This window comes from Phascolarctos cinereus, unplaced genomic scaffold (assembly GCF_003287225.1).
Source record: "Phascolarctos cinereus isolate Bilbo 61053 unplaced genomic scaffold, phaCin_HiC Scaffold_3;HRSCAF=262, whole genome shotgun sequence".
NCBI lineage: Eukaryota > Metazoa > Chordata > Mammalia > Diprotodontia > Phascolarctidae > Phascolarctos > Phascolarctos cinereus.
In genome coordinates this window covers 100,695,311-100,718,060 of record NW_027555736.1, presented here as the reverse complement: position 1 = coordinate 100,718,060, position 22,750 = coordinate 100,695,311, and the positions used below count along the sequence as shown (strand labels likewise).

The 22,750-nt window shown below is 42.5% G+C and overlaps 1 protein-coding gene across 1 annotated transcript; it reads left to right on the top strand.

Moving 5' to 3' along the window:
* The first annotated feature begins 1,259 nt into the window (after positions 1-1,259).
* On the top strand, positions 1,260-22,549 carry DUSP5 (dual specificity phosphatase 5). The gene is made up of 4 exons (XM_020988003.2): positions 1,260-1,960; positions 8,909-9,051; positions 13,171-13,390; positions 20,750-22,549. The coding sequence occupies exons 1-4, from the start codon at positions 1,585-1,587 to the stop codon at positions 21,151-21,153; spliced, it is 1,143 nt and encodes a 380-aa protein (XP_020843662.1). The 5' UTR covers positions 1,260-1,584; the 3' UTR covers positions 21,154-22,549.
* Positions 22,550-22,750: the final 201 nt, after the last annotated feature.

Genomic DNA, 22,750 nt, shown 5'->3' with positions numbered 1-22,750 from the left:
GAGCTATGAAACAGTCCCTGCCCTTAGAGATGACATATACAGTTATAAAATGTTATAGGATGAAGGATGTTAGAGATCATCGAATATCCTCCTTTTACAGAGAACAATGAGCCCCAAAGAAGGAGTTGTTTACTGAAGGTCACATGATTTATAGGTAACATTATAGGTTATAGGTACTCGCATTGCTGTGCTTGGTCTCAAATCCAAGTCTTTGACTCTAGACCTAGGGTTCTTTCCTAGTCTGCACCAAAGACACACTGCCTCTGCCAATAACTGTGTAAATAATGGCAGTGGGCAATACAACCTCATATTTATATAAGGTTTAAGGTTGGTGAAATGCTCATTTGATAATGCTAAGTAGAATGAAACAAGTACGTAAAAGAAATGCAAATACAGTGCCGTGGGAGATTCAAGGAGGCAATACGGGGAACTTCTGAATCTCAGCTTTCTCATTTGTAAAATGGAGATAGTATTTGAACTCTCTACCTCACAGACCTGTGGTGAGGAGGAAGGAGGAAGGAGGTATAGACGTGAAATGTGGATTTTTTGTGGAGAGCACGGATCCTACCTAGTTTGCTTCTGAGTTAAAATTGTGGCTTTTGTTGCTCAGTGATGGTGAGGGTGATTGAGGTGGGGATAGAAGATGATCTGGCAAAAGGACTTCCCAGAATTCAGGAAAAAAAAGAGTCATTAAAAGGGGGTGGGGAACATCGTTTTTATTTGTTTACACAAAATGAATCTTTGGGAATCTGAAAACAGCAACTGATTCTAAGGCAATTCAGGTTTATCTCCCATTGACAATAATTTGACCCCACCCCCTCCACAATCGAGGGTAAAAAGAGACCCCTTTTCTTATCACCTCTCCTGCTCCTCCTTCCTCTCCTCCCCTTCCCTTTCGAATGGGTCAGTCGCCTGGCGTTTCGATCTCAAAACCCCGCTGACAGACCAGGGTGATGCTTCAATGACTCCACCGCGACGTAACGAGATGGAGAATTTTTGGAGTCCTTTTCAACTTCCTATTTTTCAATCTGACTAACGTCTGTAGCCCTCCCCTCCCCTTTCTCCCCTCCCCACCCCTATTCTCCCACTCCCCATCCCCACGCGTTCCGCTCACCGGGGGAGGAGGGGAATCTCCCCCGCCCCACTGCTAGTTTCATTCGGGTTTTCTACCCTCCCAGGGGGCGTGTCCTTGGGGAGAGAAGGGGGCGGGGATGCCCATGTTTGGGCAGGGAGCGTCACGTCATTCGCCTTATATGGTCAGAGACGTCAGGGCCCGGCGCTCCATTCACATAAAATAGAAGGAATCCCCGGCTTTAGGGGAAACGAGTCACGGTCACCTGCAAAATAAAGATCTGCAGAACCCAGGCAGGGAAGCCTATTCGAAAACAGGAGCGTTAGCAGCCCCAGAGCTGGGCGCCCTGACCCCACCTTCGCCTACGAACCCGTCCCACCCGTTCCTCGCCACCTCTAGCCTCGCGGCTGCCTTCTCCCAACTGCCTCCCCTCCCTCCTGGTTTGCATCCTGGCCATTGCCACCTACAGACCGACCCGTCCAAGTGGCCCGGAGCCACTGCGGGGCAGCGGGATGAAAGTCGCTTCGCTCGACGGTCGCCAGTTCAGGAAGCTACTTCGCCAGGAGACGGCCCGCTGTGTTGTGCTGGACTGCCGGCCCTACCTTGCCTTCTCCGCCTCCAGTGTACGGGGTTCGCTCAACGTGAACCTCAATTCGGTGGTGATTCGCCGGGCCCGGGGCGGTGCCGTGCCGCTGCGCTTCGTGGTCCCCGACGAGGCGGCCCGGGCGCGGCTGCTGCAGGAGGACGGGGCCGGCGCGACGACCGTGATCGTCCTGGACCAGGGTACCCGTCACTGGCAGAAACTGCGGAAGGAGAGTACGGCGCACATCGTTTTAGGCACGCTGCTGGCCAGCCTCCCTGCCGGCCCCAGGATCTGCTTTCTCAAAGGTGAGGACCTCCCCGCACGTTCCGACCTAGGGGCGGCTGGCTAGATTGGGGGCCGTGGGTGGAGTGCGCAAAGCAGGGTCGGGAAAAATGGAGCAGGATTTCCCTTCTCCGGTTTCAAGGAGCCCCAAAGGACTGAGAGCCCAGAACTGAAGTGGTTTCATTTTGGACGTATGCTTTTCCACCCCCACCCCACCGTCTCTCTTCTTAGTTATTTTTTTTTGTAATAGTTGGAGGGGCTTGGGCTGGAGGTGGAGGGAGGGCGACTTGCAAATTGGGCTGGGAACGCCGTTGGCTGAGAGCTCTGGAGGCCGCGACAAAAGCGGGACACGTTTTGCCGCCGCAGACCGGGGCTCTTGGGGCTACCAGGTTCTACCTCGGTTTCTTCGAAAGCGCGGCCGTACTCCATTCCTCCGGCCGGGCTGGGCCAGTATTGGATAGCATTGAAGCCGAGACGAGAGAGGATTCAGATTGTGGGAAACATTTGCAGATATCGGAAAGCAAGAAAGTGTGCCCATCCTCTCCTCTCTCCATGCCCCCCAACACTCCTCCCTCCCACCCCGGAGAGGTGGGGGTTCAAGGGTGGGAGCCGGTGCTTCAGCAGGTTGGGATTGCTCTGGGAGTCTGTGGAACGGCAGGAGGGAAAGGGTATTGGGAGATCGGGTCGGCACCCCTCTGAGCATTATGCGGCCGCTTCTCTCTCCCCCTGAGATTTAGATAGGCAGAGATTAGCTTGTCCTGACACCCTGGGGAAAGTGGCGCCTTTGCCTAGGCTCTCATCCTTACAGTCTTTCTGGGAAAAGAGACAACGTTTTGTCCTGCAGTGCTGTCTTTTAGTCTCCATTGTGATTCTGTTCCACCCTGACTTTTTTATTCTTTTTTCTCCCCTCAGCCTCCCTGGATCCCTCTCCTCTCCTCCTGTCTGTTTTGGCTTCTTTTTTCATCTTCCCCAGCAGCCTTCTCCGAGAGAGCCCACTCCCAACTTGATTAATCATTATCACCAAACCCCATCCAAAGAGTTCTGAAGAAGGCTTTAGAAGTAACATTCGTAGGGCTCAAAGAAGAGAACATGGCGTTAGAGGCTTACTTGAGGGGTGGGAGATGGTTGCCAGAGGTGGTTTGGACCTAACTAATCTCAAAAAGAGCATTACCGAAAGCAGACCGGGGACCTTGCTGGGTGAGGTATTGGGGACCTTGTTAGGTTTTTTTCTCATTGCTTGTACTTAGTCGTTTTAAACCTCCTCTCCCTTCCTCCCCACGTAACCCTCACAGAAGCAACATTCATCCTTTGAATCATGCATGTTTCAGCCCTTCCTTCAACTCAGTAAATGGAGTATATGATAAGAGCCCTTCCCTGCTTCACCTCCTCCCCAATAGTTTACAGTTCTGGGGAGAGGAGATACACATAGATCCTTTGCAAAATTAGAGAACAATGCCAAATATATTGTGAGCCCCCCAAATTCACAATTCCATTGGCAAGTGTAGAGTTAGTCCCTTCCAGATCTAAATACGGTTCTAAATCAGGCCCCTTTCTAAAATACAACTCCCCACCTACCCAGTCCTCTGGGGACTTCTCTTTAGGCCCTCATACCCTATTGCCTTAGAGTCCTTGGAATTTTCTTCAGCTGTGGTTTTGCCTGAGTCACCTCCACCTCCCTTCCCCTCTACTCCCAGTTGGAATCCTATCACGAGTGTGTAGGCCTTTGATCACCCTACCTAGGTAGTTAGAAGAAAAGGCTGCATATCTCTGAGATCGGGAGAGAGACCAAACTGAAGAGACAAAAGGTGTTTGGCAAATTTCCCAGGGAGGGCTGGAGGAAATCAGACCTGCTCCTCCCCAGCAGGGCAGAGGTTTCACGAGTGGCACCACAGATTTCCTTTTCTTCCTAATGTGGTTTCTCTGCCTTCTGTTTTGGGGCTGAGTTAAGTACAGTACATATTTCTGGCTGTTCCAGGAGGTTTTAAAGATCTGTACCAGGAAACTCCTTACCCTACCTCTCCTTCCCACAGCCCATTCCAAGCAATCAATGCTGACTCAGTACAGGAAACAGTTTGAAGTCATTGTGATTGAAGGGAAACAAACTTTTTTGGCTTATGTTTTAGTAAAATGACATTTAACAGCAGACACTGAGCAGAAGTTCAGGAACTGTAAGTTTTAATCAGGCAGCATCTCAAACTTAAAAAGGAAAAACAATATACTCTCTGTCACACCTTTCCCCCAGATTGTGGGCAATGTACTTTCAGAAAGGGACTAAAACCTTTGCGTAGGTCTGTATAAAGAGACTGTCTAGGACCTCAGAAAAGAGACTGGGCTTTAAATCAGAAGACTAGCAAGGGACTAAAACCTTTGCGTAGGTCTGTATAAAGAGACTGTCTAGGACCTCAGAAAAGAGACTGGGCTTTAAATCAGAAGACTAGCCTTCTAGTTCTCACTTTGCTGTTTATAAAATCATAAGATTTTGGGATTAGAAAGTACCTCACACTTGCCTAATTCTACATTCTCATTTTATGGAGAAGTGACTGAGGCTCAGGACAACTAAGTGTTGAAGTGGGTAGAATGCCAGGCCTGAAGTCAGGAAGACCTGAGTTCAAATCTGGCTTCAGACACCAGCTGTGTGACTGCTGGGCAAGTCACTTAACCCTTTTTGCCTCAGTTTCCTCATCTGTAAAATGAACTGGAGAAGGAAATGGCAAACTATTCCAGTGTTTTTGTCCAGAAGACCCCATGGGATCATGAAGAGTCAGACACCATTGAACAACACCGACAAACTGAGGCCCAGGTGAATTGATATTTGGGTATGTCATTGTTTTTCTCTGAACCTATTCTCTGTAAAATCTGGGGATGAGAATAAATGCTTTCTAAGTTCCCTTTTCACCTCCAAATCCTTTCCAGGCCAGGATTCATTTAGGATTTCCCAGGTCAAGGCGCTTTCTAAGATGCCGTAGTACTTTCTGTAGGCATGTGTCCTTGAGCAAGTTTCTGTGGTGCAGTGGATAGAGTGCTGGATTTGGAGTCAAGTAGGCCTGGGTTAAAATCCTGCCACAGACAAATAATAGCTATAGTCTTGGGCAAGTCATTTAATGAACTAATCTTGCCCCATATGAAAAGTGAAGGGGTTGGCTGGACTAGACAGCCTCTTTTTAAAGCCCCTTCTAGCTTTAATTCTGTGATCCTATGAACCTATCCAAGCATAAAAGCGTGCTTCCCCCCCCCTCCAATATTTAGGGTATCCCAAAGTTAAAGTTTAGAACTGCACCAAGACTTGCCAGAGGGCAAGTAATGTCAACATGTGATGGAAAGACTCAATCTGAAAAATACTAAAGGTATGGATTCAGTCAGTTTCATGCAGGTTGGGGAATGTTCATTGCCAATCTGCCCTTGCTGGTGGGGTTTGGTGAGAAAAAGAGGTGACTACATACTGCTAACAATTGTTTCTGACCCTACCTAGACAGTAAGCTTCTCGAGGGCAGTTACAACCATTATCTTTATTGGCCCCCCTCACCCCTTCTAGCACCTAACTGTGCATTCTTCAAATAGTAGACAATTGCAAATTGAATTGTTGACCCCAGCTGGGGTCTAGTCCACATTTATCTGTTCCTCTACTATATTGAGCCACTTTATCTGCCTAGAGTATTTTGTTCACAGTCAGCCTGTTTCTGCCCACATCCTCATCTCCCCAGCCAACTCATAAGTCAATGAGATGGGATGGTTTGGGAGCCTTATCTTTGTCCCAGCCTGAGACAGAAGGCAGACATTGTTTAAATCTTCTGTCTTGGGCTACTCTAATCCTAAAGCCCAAATCCCAAGTCATATCTTGTTTGCTTAGTACTTTTCATCAAATTACATAATTGTCACAGCAGGAAGGGGAGGGGCAGGAATGACCTTAGAGACTGGTCTTCTCTCTCCCCCCCCCCCCATTTTATGAATAAGAACATAAGAGTTCCACAAAGGTGGAATGTCTTGCTTATTGCACAGAAATATCTTTTTGGAGGAATCTGTAAATACCAGGCTTTAGGAGTAGACCCTAGGGAACTGGTGAACAGGAGCTAATGGGATTGTGCTCTCCTGGGCTATACTTGTAGCAAGAGTCAGGCAAGCAACAAACATCCAGACAACATGACCAGGAGTATATTCATTGTTGAGGTCCAGGAACCTGGTCAGAGGATGAGCAATGTAGCATTTGCTGAAGTTGACCACAAGGGAGGTTTGGGTGTTAGTGCTCAAGGAGAGGGGGAGAGGAGTGTGAGATAGCTAGAGGAAGCTATGATGGCAAGATGACTCATTCTAGGAATTGGCTGCAGCCAGCCTCTAGATGCTGAAGACTTGCTTGTAATCCATTAACCATTTGACCGCTGCAGGTAAGGACTGCACCAAGAAAAGAGTCTAGAGCCCTAGATAAGAGAACTGGACAATCAAGATGTGATTCTTTCAAAATATGTTGTTGCTAATTAGAGACCCTGAATTGGGATCTAAATTCTGTGAATTAGAAACCTCAGAAATGGAATTTAAGGGTTGAAGGGCTTTAAAGTAAACAATAAAGGTATTCATGAGAATAATTACTAATTACACTACTCAAAATAACAGTTATTCAAGATCCTTTTTCAAAATGGTCTTTAAGGTTTGCAAAGCACTTTGTGAATATTGTCTCATTTTGTTCTCCCAACAGTCCTTGGAGGTTGGTGCTATTATCACCCTCCACCCCCCATTTTATAGATGAAGAAACTTTGGCTGGCAGTTGTTAAATGATTTGCCCAAGATCGTACAGCTAGTAAGTGAGGCTGCATTTAGAACTTTTTGGGTCTTAGTGCTATATCCAGCTGTACCACCAAGCTGTCTTTTCAAACTGTCCTTTTCAAAAATTTTCTCCCCTAGCCCTCTGCCATAAAATCAACAGACCTGATGGGTGGGGTCGGGATTGATTTGATTTAACTTACAATGTCATTTAGTGTTTTCCTTTACATTGCTGCAGCCATTGTATGGGTATAGTATTCTTTGACTTCCTTTATCCTCTTCCTCTTGCTTGGAATGAATGGGCTGTGGGAAAGAGAGGCAGGGTAAGGAATTTCCTGTTACAGATCTCAGACAGGTATTCTCAAATGTCTCTGAACTCATTTCTCACTGTGAATAATCTACGCTAGCTAAGGACTAATTTTAACTTGTTCATCCATTTCCTAATCTGTGAGCATCCATCTTGGTTCTGCTTTTTTTTTTTTTGCTGTCATTGAGGTCTTTCAGTACAGGGTAATAGAAAGAATCTTGGACTTGGAGCCCACCTCCACCACCATTGACTTAGTCATGTGACTTTGGGGCAAGTCTCTTAACCTCTCTCAGTGACCCTCAGTTTTCTTCTCTGTAAAAATGGAAATAGCAATATTTGTACTACAAGGGATCAAATGAGGCATATGCATGTTATAATACTCGTAAACAGAATGTATTCTGCAGGCATAATCTCTTTAATATTTTTGGCAGCCTGTTTTACAATAGGCTTAGCACTAGAATCGCTCCAAAAAATTTCATTCAGAAGATTTGGGTGCCGTGGCTTATTTCATTAAGACATTCCAGTTGTGTGTGATCTAAAAGGGCCAAATGTATTTACATCAATGAGCTCTCCCATTCTTCTAATCCTAACTCATTAGTAATTGCTTCCTAAGTAGCAAGTAACATACTTGGAAGGGTTTTTTGTGTTTTAATAGTACCATTTTTAAATTAAAAATTAAGGATTTGTATTTAAAATGGAATTATTTGAAGGATAACAAAATTGCTGGCTTGTTTGTAAATACATATTGTTGAAGATTAGGATGGAAGTGGTCTAGTCACATGGGAGTATCAGCATGCTCATTTCAGGTTGCTCTGATCAACATTTTGTAGTAATCTTTTCTACATTATAATGAAACCCTACTTGTGAAATTGCCCTATATATATGTATATATATGTATACCACTATTCAGAAATTGCCTGTTTACAAATTTGTTTCTATAGACTAACTGCTCTCCCTACCCCCACCCCCAATAGTATTTTGATACAGTTCAGAGTGTTTTTAAAATATTTACTGTGTCCTAGGCATTGGGGGGTAAAAAGACAAAAAAACCCACCACTTACCCTCAAGGAGCTTACATTTTACTGGATTTCACCTAATATAAATTTTAGAAGAACCTGTCAACAGCATTAGGTGGAATATACATTTCCCAGTATTAAAAATGCAGGGGAAATGATGGGAGGTTCCTGAGGGAAAGAGAGTATATGTGGGCAGATCTGAATTTCTATGTCTTTCCAAAGCTAGCTAGAAATTCCTAAATGAAATGAATTAACAACTCCTAAAATTTGGTTCGGGAAGTAATTAATGGAATTAATTGCTCTTCTTTAGAAGTATTGGGAAGATCGTCAACATTGCTCTTAGCTCTGGCAGAGTATGTCAGACAAGGAACTTAATTGCCACTCCATTAACTCAAGAGTTTGGATCCCTTGTGAATTGGGGATGTTTCATCATATCCCTGAAAATGTCTTATGAATGGAGTGACAGTAGCAGAAACCCATTTACACATGTCTCCTTGACAAAGTCCCATTCTTTTCAATATTGCCATATATGTTTATGTTGGAAGAATGTTGTAGAAATAGCATCTATTTTTGGAAGGGAGGGATTGCTCTTAGTTTTTAATAGAAGTTTGGTATCTGCCCCTGGTAGACTGGGATGAGTTAATCATTTCCCTTGAGGGTATCATTTTTCTTTGAAAGGCCATTTCTGTTGCAAACTTTTTTTTTTTAAACCAAATGCCACTGTTGGGTCGTTCTGACTGACAAAAAAAAAATCACTAATGAGAGAGTCAGTACCAACCTGGAATTTCAACTATTTAGTACTCCTAGACCAATATTCTGAACCTGTCTATATTAGCAATTTTTTTCTGGTGGAATAAGAATTCCCTGCTGACTTCTGCCACAATTTTTTTTTGTAGGAGGATATGAGACATTTTATTCACAATATCCTGAGTGTTGCGTGGAGGTAAAACCCATTTCACAAGACAAAACCGAAACAGAGAGAAACCTCATCAGTCACTGTGAGAAACAGAACATGAGCCGAAAACCTGCTTATGATCAGGTATGTTTAGGGGAACTTGTCCCCAGCCTTCCTGTCATCATCCTGTACCCCACATCCTCATCCACATCCTGTGCTTGAAACTTAACAGTGATGCTTGAGGGCAGCTCAGAGAGAGTGGGAAGATGCTCTGCCCCAAGCCTTTGTGACTGCTGCTCTGCCAGTGGGCTTGAGTCCAGCTAACAAGGAAAGTGGAGCACACTCTAGCCATGGGGAGCTGACAACTTCTGGAGAAAAGAGGAAGTGGAAGATAGCCTATTATTAGCTGGATTGTTTAGGTTCAGAGAAGCTTGCAGGTCGGTTTTGATTTTCCTCAAGTTTCTGAGCTGGCTGTAATGGTTCCTGCATTTACCTTCTTTCCTATTTATTCATGTTTGGCAATTTCCACAAACCACCAGCACTCTAATAACCATCAGACCCTGTCACGCTGGTATTTTTAACTGGAACAAAAAAAATCTCCTGTGTGAATGCTTAACCAGGTTCCTCTCTGGTTTCTCTTCATTACATTCTATAATTTCTTACTGAAATAAAGGAGACCAGAAGACACACAAGGACACTCCTTTTATGCCACTGTAAAATAGTTTTCTTTTACAAAATTTCTTTTCTTCAAGGAACTCTCAAGTGTTCACTATGTAAAGACTCAGTGGGACACAGTGAAAACAAATCCAAGAATCTGACTTCAAGTCTTCTACCACTTAACTATCTGTGTGACATTGGACAAGTCAATTTAGTCTTTTTGGGCTTCAGTGTTCTCAGCTGTAAAAATAGGAATGGTAATAGTTGCCTGCCTGCCTTGACAGGCTGTTTATGTTTTGAATGCTTTATAAAGTACTATAGAAATGTGAGCTATTTTATTGGGCTCTTGATACCACCATCAGCTCCCCCTTGCAAATGTTTGAGTAATTTCCCATGTGCAATAGGAAAATTCGCAGAACTATTATCTTCTTACAGATAGACAAACAGCCAGATAAGTCCAGGAACCTACCCAGTGTCCTATAGTATTCAGTGGCAGAGCTGGGATCTAGACTTCTGGGCATTGGAGGAGGAAAGGTCTCTTAAAGCTTTTAGCAAAGACAGGAACATGACAAGTAAGTATTAGTGGACTTGAATTTAGATGGAATCCATGGAACATATATTTAAAGATGCATCCTGAAATCCAAGCTTCCTGCCTTATACAATGAATGGGAGTCAGCAGTGGCATTTTCTAATACTCCTGGGAATATGCTTCTAGGAAATGCTGAGCGATAATTCTTCTATGACTTTCTGGTCAAGGATCCCCATTAGTTTTGGGCTAGATTAAAAGGAACAGTTGTGCTGAGTGTATATGGTCTGATGAGCTGACCCCAAGCCAGGTGCTTCCTGTCCTGGACACAGCTTGTTAGGGAGCTAACCTAAATTAGTTGTGTATTTTGGGGCGTATTTTTTTGTCTGTTTAGGGTTTTGTTTTTGTTTCTTAACAAGTGAAAGAGAAACAAGAAGCATCATTAGGTTGTGAAACCCCAGTGGGCGGTCCAAACTCTTGGGGATGCACTGGGGGAAATCCCTTGGCACCACCAGGGCAAGATTATGGTAAACTTTGGGGCTCTGGAGGCTCTTTGAAATGAGATTGCCTCATTCCTCCCGAGATAAATTCTCTGTGGATGAGAGATTCAGAAAGAGAAAGAAGAGAGCCCATTTGATTTCAGTGGTGTTTTGGCTCAGCACTAAAGGAAGTGGGCAAGATCTCAAGACCTCATGAACATATCAATACTGCCCTGGGACTGAGGGAGATCTTAATAATTTGTACTCACAGGGAAACAGGTACAGAGAATAGAGGTGACTTTTTGGTAATATAATGAGTTAGTGGCAGACTTAGAATCCAAGTCTCTCAAAAGCAAAAATGCTTAACCTTTTTTTATGCCATGGACTCACAGAATGTTTTTAAATGCATTAAAATACATAGCATTACCAAGTAAATCAATCCTACTGAAATAGCAGTTATCAAAACATCAGTAACAACAATGGTTGCAGACCTTACATTCAAAACTCCTGCTCTTGCTTACATTATATGGCTATCCTCACCCACCCACTCACCTTTGGGTTTCTGGACCCTGGGAATCAGTGACAGCTTGCTGAGAAAAAGATCGAGGGGACTAGGAGGGTAACGACCAGAATTGGCAGGGTCAGCTGTCTTTCTCTTGTGTAGATGCTATCTTAAGAGGGATCTAAGACCATAATAATAAACTCACACTTACAGTGTTTGACAGTTATGTTAGCACTTTCATATACCCCCCAATCTCTTTGATCCTCAACACCTGTGACATGGTCTGGGGTTATCACCCCCATTTTAAAGGTGGAGAAAGGAAACAAAGTGTTTCTCTACTTTCATTTTATTCATCACCTTTCCCTCTAGGACAAGTGCTTGGAGGGAAATGGAAGCAGGCATGGGCAACAGCCCAAAATTCCTCCATGCAACATCTGGATTTGAAACATCTACCTCTGGGGCATTGAACCTTCTCTTAACACAGCCCCCCCCCCCCAGGTTTAGAGAAAAGCCTTATACCCAAATGCTTCTAACCACCATCCTTCCTCTCCAGCATGGGCCTGGCAACCTATTCAGCCTTTCCATTATGTTCTTTTGCTCTCTGCCAGGACAGGAAATGGAAAGATTAGGAGTAGCACTGGGGCTGGGGGGGGAAGGGAGGGGAGGAGGAGGCTCAGTGCAAACAAATAACTGCTGTGTCCTCCAGCCTGGTTCACTTCCAGATCTAAGAAAGGGGGCTTCTTGATACCAGGTCACTGTTTCTACTATTATCAAACATTTTTTGTATCCAGTTCAATAAGCTTAACTTAATACTCACTACATGCAGAGAGGGCCCTGTGCTAGTCATTGAAGGGGATACAAAGAACAAAGAAAGCAGTTAGGTCTTCATGGACCTTGCCTTCAGGGAACTTACAGTCAGTCCAGTAGTAGCCCAAATTAAGTAACTGAAGTCACATTAATTTTAAATTACCATTCTATTTTGGTTTTGATTGAGCGGCCTTTTGGGTTTTACACAATTTATCCCTTGACAAGTCTTCTATAAGGTTTCGTTAAATTGTAATTGTTTTTGTAGCTGTGATTATTTTTGCTTCTTGGGCAGAAATTGTCTTTTGCCTCCTTTTGTATCCCTAGTGCTTAGCAAGTGCTAGGTACTTAATGAATGTTAGTTGATTTTTCATTGGTTTATAGGGGTTTGGATTAGGTGGTCTCTAATTCTGAAACTGTATAACTTTTAGATTCAAAAAAATGTGGTACAGAGATTGGGTGTAGTGGAAATGCCAAATATATGCTTATATATCTTTATTATATCTATCTTTCTCCGAAGACAGGTCAGGGAAGATGGTGCTTTAGGGGGAGAGAGAAGCCGTTTGCTCATTGGTACTTATATTTTATCTATTTTTAGGCCATTTACCTTTTAAAAACCCTTAGATGGCTTCTTAGAATTTTAGACTATTAGAGCTTTGAGGAATCTGAGAGATCATTCTAGTCTAAACAGTTCACTTGAAATTTGTCAAAGGTTTGTGACTTAATCTTGTGTTTCTTGATGTCCAGGTTTTTAGTGGTCTTTCCTCTACCTCCAGACTTTTCAATAAGTTGGTATCATAGAATCATAGGTTGAGTGCTAGAAGGAAGCCATTTATTTTAGAGAAGAGGAAACTGAGGCAGACCTCGAGAGGTAAAGTCATTTGTTCAGGGTTACACAGGAAGTAAGTGGCAGAACCCAACCCAGGGCCTCTAACTCTGTATCCATGGTACCACAATAGCATAGCACAGTACAAGATACTAGCTGCTCTGGGAGGGCAGTTTGGGATTTCCCATCTCCAAATGGGTACAGGAAAATGAAAACCTTTGCTGCGTGGGCTTTGCCATCATGATGAGTCACAGGCCAATAATACTAGGATGGAGGGTTATTCAATATGGAGGCGACACCCACATCAGCATGACTGAGCTGTACCATTGAACTTTGTTTCTACCAGAAAATCAACTATTGGATATGACTTGGAGAAAAAAAATAAGTTGATTTTTTTTTTCATCTTCCCCCCAGAAGGATAAGATAATATTTCTTAATTTTTCCCCCCTACCTACTATGTTTATTGCAGGGTGGCCCAGTTGAAATTCTACCATTCCTCTACCTTGGCAGTGCTTACCATGCTTCTAAGTGCGAGTTCCTTGCCAATCTCCACATCACTGCCCTACTCAATGTTTCCAGGAAAAGTTCAGATTCCTGTACCTCTCAGTTCGACTACAAGTGGATCCCAGTAGAAGACAATCACACAGCAGACATCAGCTCTCATTTTCAGGAAGCAATAGACTTTATTGGTAGGTTCAACCATTTTTTTGTGTGTGTTAGAGAAACCTCTAAGAAGTATGGGGTGGGGAGGGATTAGGGTGGGGACTCTTTGAGTTTCATAATATGTCAGTGTGGGGGTATCATGGTTAGAATGTTGAATTTGGAATCAGAGGACCTAGAGTCCTAGCTCTGCTTCTTGTCTGTGGAACTTTGGGCAAGCTCATTCCCTTCTGGGCATCAGATTCCCTATCTTTAAAATGAGGTTGGACTTTTCTGTAAATTCCTTTCTGACTTGAAATCCCATCCCCTTGTTTTTTTGTTTTTGCTTTTGTTTATTTTTGGTTTTTAAATGAGGGGAAATGACTCCACAGCAAAAAGACATAGGGCCAAACAAAGAGAGATTGCTGAAAAAACAGGAAAGGGTATTCAGGTTGCTGTCAATAGCAGCTTTTAGTTTTCATTTTTCCTGATTAGAATTTTTTAATTGTTAATACAAAGGTTGCGGTGAGGTCATATGCCAGTGTGATACAGCCCTGCCTCCCACTCCTCCACCTTGTTCTGATTCAGATTATGCCATAACCCATCTTAGACTATTAGGTCAGTTCTGCCAGGACTGCATGCAAATTAAGCACAGTGAATAAAAGCTTTAATTTTTGAGACAAATGGATTAATATCACGTAATAGTGCTGTCCCCTGAAGCTTTGATTCTTGATCCTGGCTAAGAGGGTAGCAAAAAAGTTTTATTTCCCACTAATATTACATGGGGCTGGCTGGGGGAAAGGAGCAAGCAAAGCATCCTAGTGGACTTCTATGTAATTAGGTATATATTTTTGAATTACATGTAAACACGGTTTTTAACTTTTTAAGTTTTGAGGTTGATTTTTTTTTTTGGTTTGGTTTAACAGTTTTGAGAATTACGAATTGTCTCTCCCTCTCTTTCCCCTCTCATTGAAAAGGCAAGCAATTTGATAAAGGTTTATACATGCAAAACATTTCCATATTAGTCATGTTGTGAAAGGAAACAGACAAAAAAAAATCCAAGAAAAATAAAGTAAAAATATGTTTCGATCCACATTCAGATTCCATCAGTTCTTCTGGATGTGCATAGCATTTCTCATCATAGGTCCTTCAGAACTGTCTTGGATCTTTGTTATTGCTGAGAACAGCTTAGTCATTCAGTTATTCATCGTTATAGTATTGCTATTACTGTGTACGATGTTCTGGTTCTGCTCGCTTGATTTTGCATCAGTTCATGTAAATCTTTCCAGGTTTTTCTGAAAGTGTCCTGCTCATCATTTCTTATAGCACAATAGCATTCATCATGATCATACACTCCAACTTGTACAGTTGTTCCCCAATTGATAATTAGAAATATTTTTATAAGAAAAAGGAGTGCCTGAGAACTCCCTGCACAACATGCACTGAGTGCAGATGGCTTAGAGCTCATGGTTTTCTGGCAAACAGCTTTTCTTTGGGGGGGGGGTTGTTTGAGAAAGTTATGAATTTTTTTGTTTCCCCATGCATATAAAAGTTATGTTTATATTATACTGTGGTCTATTAAGTATACAATAATATTGTCTAAAAACCAACATACATACATACCTTAATTAAAAAATACATTTTTGCTAACAATGCTAACCATCATCTGAGCCTTCTGTGAGTCATAATCTTTGGTGTAGGGTCTGGCCTTAGTGTTGATGGCGGCTTGTTTGATCAGGGTGGTAGCTGCTAAAAGTTGGGGTAGCTGTGGCAGTGAAGTGTGCTCCATTGATTGAAGCTCCCTTTCACTTGACCACTTAGAGGCCATTGTGGGGTTATTAGTTGACCTAATTATCAATATTGTTTGTCTCTGGGAATTGGGAAGCCTGGAGTTTGGCCAGTTGGTGGAGCAGTCAGAACACACATACAACATTTATCAAGTTCACCATCTTATAAGGGTGCGGTTCATGGCACCCCAAAGCAATTACAATGGTAACATCAAAGATCACTGACCACAGATCACCATAATAACATATATAATAATGAAAACATTTGAATTATTATGAGAATTACCAGAATGTAACACGGACACAATGTGAGCACATGCTGTTGGAAAAATGGTGCTGTTAGACTTGCTTGATTCAGGGTTACCACAAACCTTCCATCTGTATACATATATATGTATGTGTGTGTGTGTGGTGTGTGTGTGTGTGTGTGTATGTATGTATGTATGTATGTATGTATACATGCATATATAAAACAACAACCAGTTATCTGTGAAGTAAAATAAAGCAAAGTGCAATAAAACGAGGTCTGCCTATATCAGCAAATTTTGGAGTTAGTGTGGCATTGAGTGCAAAAGAACTTTTAAGTCCTATGAGATATTTCAAAATGATACATTTTTTTAAAGCTATAACATGTACATTTTACAGTACTGCAGAGAGGCTGCTATTAAGACCCATTATTCAAGTCTGAAAATTGAGGCTCAGAGAAGGTAGAAGGTAGAAAGGGGAACTTTGGAGGGTGTGTGGGGTGTCAGTAATAGGGCCCTCCCTGACTGACATTGATCCTACTTGTCACATATTTGTGAGTACTACTGTAACAAGGGTGTGTGCAGCAGGGGAAACTGGAATCTTAGATGGCTAGACTTAGAAGGAACCTTTAGGATGTTTAGTCCAGTCCTATCATTTTATAAAGAAGGAAAATAAAGCTGGCCTCCTGTGTGTATGAGACTTACCAGCTCTATTTTGGCCAATGGAGGCCAGGGCTTTATGACCCTCTACTGTCTCTTTCAGCTAGAGTCAATGAGAGTTCTTCAAGTGAAGTGGGAGAGTGGGCTCCATACAGCTGGACCCCTTTGCTTCTCCTCCCCTATGTCCACTTGAAGGGAAATAATGCGGGTTTCTTTCTTTCCCTGTCATTGCCTTCTGCCTGACAGGAGACTTTTTTTTTCCTAAGAAGAATCTGTTTCTGTGGACATTGGAAAAGGCAGGTGTCCAGGAAGGACCAGCTAGAAGCAGCAGTAATTACAAGGCACAGACAGCAATTACATGGAACTCTTTGAGCTATGGAGTGGTGGCATTATATACAAAGATGATTTCAGGCAAACGAGAACTCCAAGCAAAGGAAATCCTGCCAGAGGCAAAAAAACAAAAACATAAAAGCAAAAAGGGTAGACAAGGACAATTTCTTCCCACTTTTGCAGAGACATTTATTAAATCCCTGAGACTTTGGGCTGATTGGATTCCTTTCGGGCCTATTAGAAGTACCCCTAAATGATGGCTTCACTTTGGGGAATCTTTAGTCTTCTGTCACAGTCATCAAGAATGCCTTTGCCTCTTTGTTACTCAATTCTCTAGGTAACTCCTTAATGAGATAATGAAATCCACCTCCATCCCCTTATTTGCAGGCTTTCATGTACCTGTGTGTGGAGAATCCATGAATACAAATACCCAAACCCCCCCCCCCAGTGTTTGGAAAACCTTTCCATGTAAGTTCCCAGGCTATTACACAGGTGAAGGGAGGACTAATACATCTTAATTAAGGGGGTGTGGAACAATGCACTGAAGACCAGAAGGGAGATTTAAGTCAGGAACACCTACAAGGTGCCCTTTGGTTTAAACAGGTGTGGCTTAGATTGGGAGAAGGCCAGAACCATGAATCTACTCAGCAGAAACCCAGGCCTAAGCCTTGGCTTCCTCAGGAGTGATACCAGGCAATTAAAAAAAAAAATTAGAACACAAAGAAGAAATGAGCTTGCTGGAATTGGGAAAGCTTTTTTTTTTTAATGACAAATGATGAAAGCAGCTTGGTATAGAGGTGGCCAATATATGAATCAGGAGACTTGAGTTTTCATCTTGTTTTTATACCTAATTTTACAATGTGTCCCTGGGCAAGTCACTTAAACTCTGTGGACCTCAGTTTCCTGTTCCATATAAAACGAGAATGATAATATGCCCTTTTTAGCTTAGTAGGTTGTCATAATGATCAAATAAGAGGAATTTTTAACATTTGTTTAAAAAATTTCTTTTTAGTTCCTATTCCCAAAGAGCTATAAAACTGCATGCCCTTTGATCCAGCAATACCACTGCTAGCTCTATCCCAAAGACATAAAAAGGAAAAGGACCTATTTGTACAAAAAAAATATTTATAGCAGCTCTTTTTGTGGTGGCTAAGATTTGGAAATCCATGGGATCAGCCCATCCATTGCGGAATGGCTAAACAAGCTGTGCCATATGATTGTAATGGAATATTATGGTGCTGTAAGAAATGATAGATCTGGGACAGCGAGGTAGCACAATGGATAGAGCACCTGGACCTAGACTCAGGAGGACCTGAGTTCAAGTGTGGCCTCAGAGACTTGACACTAGCTGTGTGTCACTTAACCCCGATTGCCTCACCAAAAAACAAAAGCAAAATGACAGCAGGATGGTTTTAGAAAAACTTGGAAAGACTTACATGAACTGATGTGAAGTGAACAGAACCAGGAGTACATTATACACAGTAACAGCAATATTATTTGAAGAACTGTGAATGATTTGATTGAATACAGACTGAAGCATACTGTTTTTCCACTTTCCTTCATTTTTTTCCTTATATTCATGTCTTGTACAAAATGACCTATATGGAAATGTTTTACGTAATTGCATATGTACGACCTACACCTGATTGCTTACCCTCTCAGGGAGGGGGGAGGGGGAGGGAGGAATAGAATTTGGAGCTCAGAAAACTTTTAATAAAAATGTTTAAAGAAAATTTGAGAATTCCAAATTCTGTCTCCCCTCTTCTTAAGAAGGCAAGCAATTTGATATACATTAGACATGTATGATCGTGCAAAACATTTCCATATTAGTTATGTTGTGAAAGAAAATGCAAAAACCAAGAAAAATAGTTTTCAAAAGTATGCTTCTGTCTGTATTCCGACTCCATCAGTTCTTTCTCTAAAGGTCAATGAGTATTTTTAAAAAGATAATGTGATATGCAAATATACAAGGTATTAGAAGTATGGAATTTAGAGCTCAACGATGGGAAACCCCTTAGAGGAAGACATAAGCTAAACCAATCCACTCATTTTATAGATGAGAGCTGAGGTACAGAGATTATTTGCCTACAGCCACATAACACAGTAAATAAGCAGAAAAGGCAAGATTTAAGTTTAGAGCCTTTAATTCCAAACCCCCACTGGTCTATAAGATCCATCTTTTACACCCCTATCCATTCTACATCTGGGCAAGTGGAGAGCCTAAGAAATAGGTAAGAGGTGATTCCTTAATTAGAATATCCTAAGAACTTTAAGTCTCCTTAGTGGTGACAAGAACTTTAAGTCTTCCCTTAGTGGTGACTAGCTCCATTTCACCCACGCCACCATCACCCTCTCCTCTTCTATCCCCCCAGATATGAGTGAGAGTTCTACCCCAATTACCTCTTATGTTCTGAAAAGCTCCAGAGGGACTTTTGGCTTCACAGGAAACTCCACCTACTCCTCGTCTCACAGGTGTCTTATCTTTGAATTTAACATTGCTGACTCATTTCAAAACTTTCAAAATTGGAGATTGCTTTTTTCTCTTCAAAACCTTCAATGACTGCATATACCCAGTCTCCCCCTTGGTGCTTACGTACACACAACTATATATAACACCCTGTGGCATAACCATTTCCTCACCAAGTAAGTTAGGGAATTGGAAAGGCCATGTGTTTCTACAGTTCCATTCTGATAAAGCTCTTTTTTCTTCCCCTGTTATCCTCCTACTCCCTCCAATCCCTTCAAAAGCCAGCAGGTCCTAGTTGTTGCTATTCACAGCAGTTTTGGGGAGGCGGGTGAGGGCATGAGCCTTTCCTGTCCCGCTCTTCAAAAATTTATTTAAAATGTTGAACCAGAATAACAGTAATCGGTGATGGTGGCTTATAGCAATGACTACTGTTGTTGCACAAAATGGTAGTTTGTCAAAGTCATTTCTATCCTCAGTTGATTCCAGGCATCACTTAGACAGGGCTGTAATTAGAGATTGTATACTATTTAGTGTATATTTGGTTGGTGGGAGCCCCAGGGGAGTTGAGTAAGACATCCTTCTCCTGTGACAGCCAAGGATATGTGCCATCTCAAAGCCTAGGAGAAGCTGAGGCCAGAAGGAGGTCTTGTAAGGATTTATCCTTGCTTCCCCCCAAATCCCAATCAAAAAAAAAAGTTAGGGACTAGATGCCATATGGCTTCTAGTTTTTTTTATTTTCCCCAAAATCCATGGGGTTCTTTTGTATCATGGACCCCTTGGGCAGTCTGGTGAAAGCTATAGACTCCCTTCCCATAATAATTTTTTAAATGCATAGAATAAAATACATAGGATTACAAAGAGAATTAGTTATTGCAATATAAGCATTTTTCAAAAAAAGTTCACAGGCCCCAGGTTAAAAGAACCTTTGGTCTGGAGCTTCTATTTCAAAATCTGTTAGGATGTGAGAACTTGTAGTTTGAACACAGTAGGGACCTTATTATCCTGCTATTTGTTTTAGGGAAGATTTCATAAATAGGTCTATCTTATACCCCACCCATAGAGGTTAAAATATTGAACTCCTACCTAAAAGACCCTAGTGTTCAGCTCCTTCTTTTAGAGGGCAATCTCCTGATAGGGGATCCTGCCACTAGTTTTCTGATTTGTAGGGTAGACCTTGGATGAGGTCTAGAATTCTACCTTTCATTCTATTCCACTAACATTTGTTATGTATCTACTGTGTTCTTAGCACTAGGCTATGTAGAGGTGCTGCAGACAAAAGGAAAAATCAACCAAGAAGCCTGTATTTAAGTGCTTATGTAGCCAGATACTGTGCTAACCAAACCTTGGAGTTATGAAGACAAAAGCAAAAATAGTTCCTACTCTCAAGGTCTTGAAATCCTACAGGCTTGGGATATATGCTCCCAATTGTAGAAGTAGGGTCCCTTAGCTTATTAAGGGTTAGAGCAGTGATGGGGAACCTGTTCCCTTAAGGTCCTCAGGTATGGCTGTTTGATTGAATCCAAACCTCACAGAACAGATCCTCTTAATAAAAGGATTTGTTTTGTGAAACTTGACTCATTCAAAAGGCTGTACCCGAGGACCTAGAAGGCCACAGCACATAAGGTCATAATGTTACCTAGGTTTAGCCAAGGAGATAGTGATCTAAAGACCTCTACTGCTATGGTACAATGGAAGAACATTTGCTCTAACTTCAGGACCTGGGTTCAAATCCCATTTATGTGACCTTGGGCAAATCATCTGACTTCCATAGGCCCCATCTCTTTATCTGCAACATGAAGGAGTTGGACTACATAGACTGAAGGTCACTTCCAGCTGTAGATCTGTGAAGCTGTGATATAATAATTTTGCTTTTGATAAGTCCATGTATCATAACTGACCCTCCTTCCCTTTCTTTTCTAGACTATGTGAAGCGAACTGGTGGCAAAATCTTGGTTCACTGTGAGGCTGGAATCTCTCGCTCCCCCACCATCTGCATGGCTTATCTCATGAAAACCAAGCGATTCCGCCTGGAGGAGGCCTTTGATTACATTAAGCAAAGGAGGAGCATGATCTCACCCAATTTTGGCTTCATGGGCCAGCTCCTGCAGTATGAATCAGAGATACTATCTTCCATGCCCAACCCCCAGGTTGCCTCCTGCAAGAGGGAGGCAGCTGCCTCATTCTTTGCTGATGAATTGACTCTGACCCCGGGGTTTGAAGGTTCTTGCTACACATTCCCTACCTCTGTACTGACAACAGTGCCCATCCACTCGCCGGTCCACCAGCTGAAGCTGAGCCCCATTACTGCATCTTCAACCTGCTGAAGGCAGGAAGAGGGAGATGGGGGGGGAGGCCCTGAGAGCAACTGTGATTTTTCAAACTTGAGACATTTCATAACTGTGCAATACTGATGACCTCATTGATGCCATCCAAGCTCAAGTCAGGGCAATGGGGGAAGCGGGGGTAGTTCTGGGAAGCTGAGATGTTTCTGCTCCAGAGCCAAGTTTGCAAGCATCGATTAGACTAAATGGACTTTGGCGACATGGGACACCAAGCCATTCATGTGCTGTGAGGTGCACTAACTACTGTGCTTCCAGCCTAAAACTTCCTGGCTGCTGGAAGACTTCTTTCTCTTCCTCCTTTTCCTCAGAGGACTCTTTCAGTCCTTACACCTCATGGTCTGCCTTCTCATTCCTAAGTGTAGGCAATAAAACCTGCAGCAGCCAAGGGGAGAAGACCTTTTAAAAAGCCAATTTACTCTGAAGGAAGCACAATTTCTCACCTCGAGTTTCTTAGGTAGCAGTGCCAGAACTTTGGCTGGATTTGGCCAACCTGCTTTATTTTTTATTTTAGTTTCTCTTTTTCAATGTTTCCTGTGACATCAGGGCATAAGCTGATGATCAGCTATAGTCGGGAAGATAACAATGCCAGCTCTGTCCCATTAGGAACATCGTATATGGCTCTTGGGGAACCTTTCTCTGGAGCTTCCAATTTCTAAGAGTATGATGGAGTCATAGACTCTTGTGGTAGAATGGAGGTCAGTTTCACTGGGACAGGTAGTTGAGATTATTTTTTTCCTGGGTTTCCCACTGTTTAGAGTTAATACTTCGATGGACCAGGTGGATTCATGGGTGAAACAGAGGGACCCAGGGGACCAATTAAGATAGAGCCTACTCCCCAGCATGGCTCTTGCCATACTTGAATATCTTCTGACATACCCTGAAACACTTCTACCATCTGAAAACGGTAACTGCTGAACTATAGACCAAAAACAGCCAACCCACCCACCCCTAGCTCCTTTAAAATCTGAAAGAAAGAAAACAAATACCTTCTTGTGCTCTATAGGTCAGTAGTATTGGAAATTCGATGTCCTTAGTTTTTAGCCTGCCTGTTATATGTGCTTGCTTACCTGTTTGTGTGTGTGTGTGTGTGTGTTTATTTGTGTGTAACTATCTGTCTGCTCACAATGGACTATACTGTGTGTTTCTGTAACATCGTTCCCATCCCTGCCCTGAAGGTCGTCTTTAAGCTATTGGGTTAATGTCATTTTTTTGTAGATCTGCAGTGTCATCCAAAAACATGGTACTTGTCTGTCAGTTATTCCTCCAGGGTAAGAGGCAATAATTTCCTGAAATATATAACATGAATGTGAAGAAAGCTGAGATGTTGTACTGGTTGCTTTTTTTTTTTGTAGTACAAAATAAAAATGTTTAAAAACAACAACAACCTTTCTTCTGTGTCTCTGGGTGATGTGGCAAAGAAATAGTTTTTCAGTAGGGCTTAGAATGAGTGCATCATCACAGGAATTTGTGCCCAAATGGATCCTGAATCCTCAATATACATCACATGTAGCAGTGTCTGGATTTTTATTAAGCAGTCATTGGTGTGAGTCATGTTTAGGAGTTAAAAGCTGAGAGAGAC